This window comes from Dermacentor silvarum, chromosome 10, assembly GCF_013339745.2.
Source record: "Dermacentor silvarum isolate Dsil-2018 chromosome 10, BIME_Dsil_1.4, whole genome shotgun sequence".
In the NCBI taxonomy this organism is placed as follows: Eukaryota; Metazoa; Arthropoda; class Arachnida; order Ixodida; family Ixodidae; genus Dermacentor; species Dermacentor silvarum.
In genome coordinates, this window is record NC_051163.1 from 63,401,034 (window position 1) to 63,408,738 (window position 7,705).

Below are 7,705 nucleotides of genomic sequence, written 5' to 3' on the forward strand. Positions count from 1 at the left end.
TGTAGTGGTAGCGATGTGAAGATACAGTCGCAATGGGGTCCCTGCTTTGCGCGTCGTTTTTTCTGAGATTTTGGACCCACCCTCTTGAGGACACTGGCATTCCTGTCTTATCGTAGTGGGTATATACCATAGTGGAAAATCAGGATCATCGTCGTCGTCTTAAGAGTTTCGCCTGATCCTTGGCCCATCACCCAGGTAAAGTTGTGGCATTTCACAATTAAATTTGTGTCCACCCAATGTCATCCTTGTAACGAAATCTAGTCAATAGACCACTTATTTTTATTACACAGTCAATGTATTCCAACAAGACAAAAGGCTACTGGTAGCTCCACTTTGTCAGAGTGACCTAGGTTTAAGTATCCCTGCTATCGAAATTGGATAGCAGGGAAATTGGATAGCAGGGACTGGCCTCAACGTTTAGCATTACCCAAATGCATGTTTACTACGTGGAATATGTTTTTTCTTAAGTGAAACAAAACGATTGTAGTGTTAATTTCTATTTTTTAGTTTGTTTCTATTTTGTCTTGTCCTCTGTTCACTGATCATGTTAATTTCTTCTACAAATTATTTGCTCTACAAATTACTTCTACAAATTATTATATTTGCACCTAGCCCCTTATTACGTACCTGATTTACTATTTTGTCTCTGTTGGTCTGGCGTTCAATTAAGCGCAATACTTGTTTGATTTTTGCTGTATTTCCTTTTTGCATACTTCTTTTCTCTCATCAGAGTAATTAAAGGTCTTGCGTGTACCTGCCTCCGGTACATTATTGGCGTACCATGTTTATTCGTGCATGCCGTAGTGGAGCATCATCATCATCATCATCTCCCATAATGGGTAAGTACCATGTTTCACGCTCATCAACATCATCAAGAAGAATAAGAAAGAACCTCATCGACTACGCGTTATTTGCAACGCACATCCGCATGTGAGAACATTTTTGCAATATACCTTCATCTCTAAGGACATTGTGTTAAAAGTGTCATATAGTTACTATAAATGTGCATACGTCGCATCCACGTCAGCCTTTCATTTCTTCTCTGGCACAAAAAGTTCCAACGCGAGAGCAGGGCTCTTACTCCGCTAACGAGTGAATGTGCAACGCTTGTGTTAGTCATTTTGCTTTTGTCTTTCGGGCATTACTCTGGTTGGTAATCATTTTGCATTGGGATTGCAAACACTTCTCCTTTGCATTGCCAATGCCTCTGAGAAATTGCATGCAGCCAGGTGAAGCAGTATCTCACGCTTTGTAATTTGACAACGCAGGCACACTTGCCTGGTCGCTTATAGTGGTTGCAGCAAGTCGCCGACCCCGAGATTTTGCGTGGCTCAAGCGCGCCGAGCGAGCGATGCGCGAGGAAGAGGAGGACAGTGTTACCGGTGGCTTTGGACAAGACGTCACCGAAAGCAAGGTAAGCGCGATATATCTTCAGTGCGGATAACAAAAACAGAGGGCGCTGTCCAAGTGAAGTTATACGATTGATGAGGCGTCGATGAGGCCTAGCGATCAGCATAGAAATTGGCCACGCCGGAGGACACTTATAATGTGGGGATTAGACACAGTCGGTAAGCGGGACGAAGAAGCCGTTCATTGGAATGTTAAGCGTTTACTGACTCCTTTATTAGAACGCGCGTAACGAAAATGTGACTGCGCCAAATGTGTTTGCGTGAGCATGTTCACTGTTCTATTGCGTCCTCACCTACCATCTGCATCTCGCTTTCCTTGTATTAGCCCTTACCCGAGAGAGCAGTCCAGACTCACGCTTTTCCGGCCAGCCTTTCGTCTCTTCCTGCTCGCTAATTCGCAGCGCCACCTGATGACCAGCAGTCATCAGAAAGAAAGTGAGAGAAATAGAGACAGTGAATTAGATGCAACGAATGGAAACAAAAAGGACCTTGGAGATTTACAGGAATGAGAAGAAAGAAATTTGCAGGGAAAATCTGTACGACAATACACAGGGAAGTGCCTTGCTATTTGAGGCTCGAGCCGATTGCCTAAGGGGCAAAACATACCGGAGCAAATATTCGGAACTACATGAGGCATGTGTATGCTGCAGTAAAGTTCCAGAGACCACTCCGCACATCCTAATGGAATGCGACGGGATCCACCCAGCGAGAACCGTAGGTAACGTACAACTTCCAGAAAGCGCTTGGACTTCAAGTGGAATGAAACATCAACAGATCAGCCGTAGAGATAAGCAAGAGACTATTAGAGTATTGGTGGAAAACAAGCAGGGAAAAGATTGATACGACCTGACTTCTTAAAATAATAAGTAGCGGTACACAGTAAATTTTGAAAAAAAAAAGTTTATTTAGAGGTGTACAAAAATGCTAGATAAAGAACATATAGTATAGCTGATTAAATCAAGCAGGCTAGGTTACTATTTGTCGCCGCCCCGTTTCAAAGGGAGTGTCATTAAATCATCATCATCATCATCAGCGGGGCAAGGAGGTGGCGCTACATTGCTCGGCGAAGCCCGTGACGTCATCGCCAGGCGGAGGAGTTTTCTGCGTACACCACTGGTCATCATCATCATCAGCCTATATTTATGTCCACTGCAGAACGCAGGGCTCTCCCTGTGATCTCCAATCACCCCTGTCTTGCGCTAGCTGATTCCCCAACTTGCGCCTGCAAATTTCCTAACTTCATCACCCCACCTTGTTTTCTGCCGTCCTCGACTGCGCTTCCCTTCTCTTGGTAACCATTCAACCATTCTGTAACTCTAATGGTCCACCGGTTATCCATCCTACGCATTACATGGCCTGCCCAGCTCAATGTTTTTTCCAGTTAATGTCAACTACCATATCGGCTATCCCCGTTTGTTCTCTGATCCACGCCGCGCTCTTCCTGTCTCTTAACGTTAGTACTAAGATTTTTCGTTCCATCGCTCTTTGTGCGGTCCTTAACTTGTTCTCGACCTTCTTTGTTAACCTCCAAGTTTCTGCCCCATATGTTAGCACTGGTAGAATGCAATGATTGTACACTTTTCTTTTCAACGAGAGTGGTAAGCTCCCAGTCAGGATTTGGTAATGCCTGCCGTATGCACTCCAACCCAATTTTATTCTTCTGTAAATTTCTTTCTCGTGATCAGGGTCCCCTGTGAGTAATTGACCTAGATAAACGTACTCATTTACAGACTCTACAGGCTGACTGGCGATCCTGAATTTTCGTTTCCTTGCCAGGCTATTGAACATTATCTTTTTCGTCTGCATAATAATGTTGAACCCCACTCTTACACTTTCTCGGTTAAGGTCCTCAATCACTTGCTGTAATTCGTCCCCCACGGTTGCTGAATGGGACAATGTCATCTGCAAAGCGAAGGTTGCTTAGATATTGCCATTGATCCTCACTCCTAAGCCTTCCCAGTCTAAAGCTTGAATACTTCTTCTAAGCATGCTGTGAATAGCATTGTAGAGATCGTGTCTCCTCGCCCGACCCCTTTTTTGATAGGTAACTTTCTACTTTTCTTTTGGAGAACCAAGGTATTGTACAATCACGTACGTATCACCCCTGAAGGAAGCCGAACGCCAGGCCGGGGTACGCTTGTACCCTTTTGAACCAGTGGGTGCCCGGCGGCGGTGAGAATCGAACCCACAGCCTCCCGCAGCCGAGGCGGGCGTTGGTTCCTTGGTTCTCCTTGTAGATATTTGCCAAGATATTCACGCATGCCTCCTGTACTCCTTGATTACGTATTGCCTCTATGACTGCTGGTATCTCTACTGAATCAAATGCCTTTTCATAATCTATGAAAGCCATGTAGAGAGGTTGATTGTACTCCGCAGACTTCTCGGTTACCTGATTTATGACATGGATATGATCCATCGTAGAATATCCCTTCCTGAAGCCAGCCTGTTCTCTTGGTTGGCTGAAGTCAAGTGTTGCCCTGATTCTATTGGAAATTATCTTAGTGAATATTTTGTACAATACTGAAAGCAAGCTAATGGGTCTATAATTCTTCAGTTCTTTAACGTCTCCCTTCTTATGGATTAGTATAATGTTGGCGTTGTTCCAGCTCTCCGGTACCCTTGAAGTCGTGAGGCATTTCGTATAAAGGGCCGCAAGCTTTTGAAGCATGATATCTCCTCCATCTTTGATTAAATCGACTGTTATTACACCTTCTCCAGCAGCTTTTCTCCTGGTCATGTCTTTCACGGCCCTTCTCACTTCATCGCTAGTTATAGGGAGCCTCTCTATCCTGTTCATCACTGCTTCGAATGAAATTAGCTTGAATGCTCTGGGAACTGCACAGGTCAGTATAGAATTCTTCCGCTGCTTTTACTATGTCATCAAAATTGCTGGTGATAGTACCCTGCTTATCTTTCAGTCCATACATTTTGCCTTGTCCTATGCTAAATTTTCTTCTCACCGATTTCATGCCGCGCCCATATTCTACTGCTTCCTCAATCTTTTCCACGTTATAATTTCGGATATCCCTTACTTTCTTCTTGGTGATCAGTTTCGACAGCACAGCGAATTTATATCTCTCCAGTTTGACACCTTCATGTTTGGCGTTTCTTTATTAGGTCCTTTGTTACTTGGGAGAGCTTGCCTACTGGTTGCCTTGGTGCCTTACCTCCGACTTCAATTGCTGCTTCTGAGATCATCCTAGTTACGGTTTCATTCATTACCTCTATGTTGTCTTCATCTTCCTGTTCTAAAGCTGCATATTTGTTTGCGAGCACCAGCCTGAATTGGTCTGCTTCTCAGTCAGTCAGTGTTTATTTTCACCAAACAAAAGCATCGGTGAAATAATGGAGACAGCGAAAAAGATGCGGATACTGCGGCTTCACTAAGCACCGTCCACCCTGTAGGAGCAATGACAGGGTAAATATACAAGAAAAAAGCGAATCATTATACCTTGAATAATTAAAGTGACAGGGTAAACACCCAAGGCGAAAACAAATAATTAATGTACACTAGTACGGAAAATAATGATAGTACATATAGCATCATATTCGTACATAATGAAGCAAGAGAAGACAAATGGCATCGTAGTTCTATGATTAATGAAAACATAATGGTAGAAAGCAATACAATCTAAGGAATGCGCAGTTACAAAAACAAACTAATTACACTGGTGGGGTTTAGTGTTCTGATTTCGATGTCTTGCTGCTCATGTGCGTTAAGAGTGCTTGTAATGTGTGGCTAAGCCTTTGCGTTCCGTAAAAACTGCGTGAGAATGGAGTGTTCCAGGGGGGTTTATAGACGAGGCAACCTAAAGTTTGCCCGCGCGGCACCAGCGCCGCCCACTCCCCTGGCGGCAGGATGGAAGTGCCGAATGTCGCCGCCGGGCCAGCGCCCGGCTGTGTTCTCTACGGCGCGAGCGACCGCGTCCGTTGTTTTCGTGACGGCGAGCGCGACCTCATCAACCAGGAAAGGTGGCACGCAATATTGCTGTGTTGTTGATTGCCACAAGAGCCTCGAAAAGTCGAAAGCCGCCCGTGAAGTTCTACAGAATTCCGGAGAGGTGGTACGAGGAGGACAGACGACAAGCGTGGATAACTGCAGTGCGCCGAGTCAAGTAAGTTACGTACTTTCGCATTCGCGTGCAATATCACGGCCGCTCGATAAAAACGCAATAGTAATGTGCCTGTATTTAGCGCATGGCCGTTTGTTTAGACGGGTCGCGTAGTTGAATCGTACAGTGAAATCCGCCGTGTTAGCTTAGCGGTAAATGCATACGTGTAGCGCCGCTAAGCTCGACGACGCGAGCTCGATTCCCGGCCACGGCGGCCGCATTTCGATGGGGCGAAATGCAAGAATACGGTTCTTGCCTTGTACTTTGATTTTTGTGCACGTTAAAGAACCCCGGTGGTCAAATTTATTCCTGAGACCCTCCATTACAGCGTGCCTCATAATGATATTGGGCTTTTGGCACGTAAAACCTACGAATTTAATTGATTGTACTGTTCGTTCACTCGCGATCGGCAAAGACTGGCTCAAGATAATTATATCCTTTTTCCAAACGCTGCAACTTAAATTCCTAGTTGGAGAGGCAACAAATAGGGCCGCACGTTACTTGTCTTTTGTGTGGTGGAATTCCGTATTTAATGCAAGCTGCGGTCATGGCATGCGTCGGTATATAAGCGGCAGATCGCAAAGCAGCTGCCCGAGACGCGCGCGTTATGTTTGTTGCTTGGCCATGCTTTCTGGGTTCACAATATCCAATCATGCTTTAAATTAATTGCCACCTTGCACATTCTACCTGCTTCACTCTTCCCGCCAAGAATCTTCGTTTCGTGTAGTAGCCGGCCATCGGTGTGAGCTTACTTTTGCTGCGGCGGGGCATTCGCCCGACGAGAAACTAGATTTGCTTTGGTGAGGCATGTATCGCCAATTCTTGCGCTCGTGCTGCTGGTCCCAAGGTAATCGCTGGTTACCGTGACCTGGGTTCATTTCGCGGAGCAGTTTGTACGAGTGATTTCTCATGACCAGTGAAAAGATACCTTGCTCAATAATGCAATGAGTTGCCATGACTCTAGCATTGAATAAGGCATGATATTGTCACGTAGTAGTGACGATGAAGCAAACAGTCGTAAAACTGGGAATGACGAAACTGATTCTTTATTGGGCGAACCTGTGCCCACAAAAGCAAGTTACACTTGAAGCACAACGATAGCGGCGAACACAGTCGGCGATCGTCGAAATCTGATCAGCGGCGAAACGCGTCGGCTTTTATATCTGAGTCATCGAAGGTTCCAGATTAATCCCTGATGCCCGCGTGTCTTCCAGAAAGTTCTAGACAATTCGCGTCGCTCATACAATCAGATTACATGGGCGTCGGTGACCACAGACGACGGATAGAAGCATTGATAACGTCCGAGAAGCTTCCAATGCAGGCGCGTCCTGCGCCGAGCGATAACGTTTAACATTTGTCAGCCAATGTTGAAAGCGGCCACCGGTGAAAGATAAACATGTGTACATGTCAATACCCTCCCCTTAAAAAATATCGTCCCGATGCTACAAACAAACACGAAAGCGAAAACAAAACCATGCGTAATAAACAAAATAACAAAAAAACAATAACAAAGTAACAAAGTACCTAAGTTTGTCAGCGGGCGTAGAAAGGCTTAAGACGCACCACGTGGATGACTTCAGGTCGTGCCCGGCGCCGCTGTGATTGCGAAATGCCGTCTGGCACGACCTCATAGTCCAGTGCGCCAATACGTCGGGTGATCTTATGTGGTCCGAAATAGCGACGTAACAGCTTCTCGCTAAGTCCTCGTCGGCGTATCGGAGTCCAGACCCAAACACGGTCACCGGGCTGGTACTCGACGTAGCGTCGTCGAAGGTTGTAGTGTCGGCTGTCGGTCCTCTGCTGGTTCTTGATGCGCAGTCGGGCGAGCTGTCGACCTTCTGCGGCACGCTGCAAATAGGTGGCAACGTCGAGATTTTCTTCGTCGGTGACGTCCGGTAGCATGGCGTCAAGCGTCGTTGCCGGGTTCCTTCCGTAGACCAGGTTGAACGGCGCCATGTGCGTCGTTTCTTGCACGGCCGTGTTGTATGCGAAGGTCACGTACGGAAGGATGGCATCCCACGTCTTGTGTTCGACGTCGACGTACATTGCCAGCATGTCGGCGATGGTCTTATTTAGGCGCTCGGTGAGGCCATTCGTCTGCGGGTGGTAGGCGGTGGTCCGGCGATGGCTTGTGTGGCTGTATCGCAGGATGGCTTGAGTTAGTTCTGCCGTAAGGCAGTACCC

General features: G+C 46.3%; 1 protein-coding gene across 1 annotated transcript in view; it reads left to right on the forward strand.

The window, feature by feature from the left end:
- Window positions 1-835: 835 nt before the first annotated feature.
- Window positions 836-7,705, forward strand: part of LOC125941026 (endothelin-converting enzyme 2-like) — a 34,240-nt gene continuing 27,370 nt past the window's right edge. The window contains exons 1-2 of the mRNA XM_049657932.1: window positions 836-839; window positions 1,269-1,414. Of these exons, the coding sequence (XP_049513889.1) occupies window positions 836-839; window positions 1,269-1,414 (150 nt within the window). The remainder of the gene's footprint in view (window positions 840-1,268; window positions 1,415-7,705) is intronic.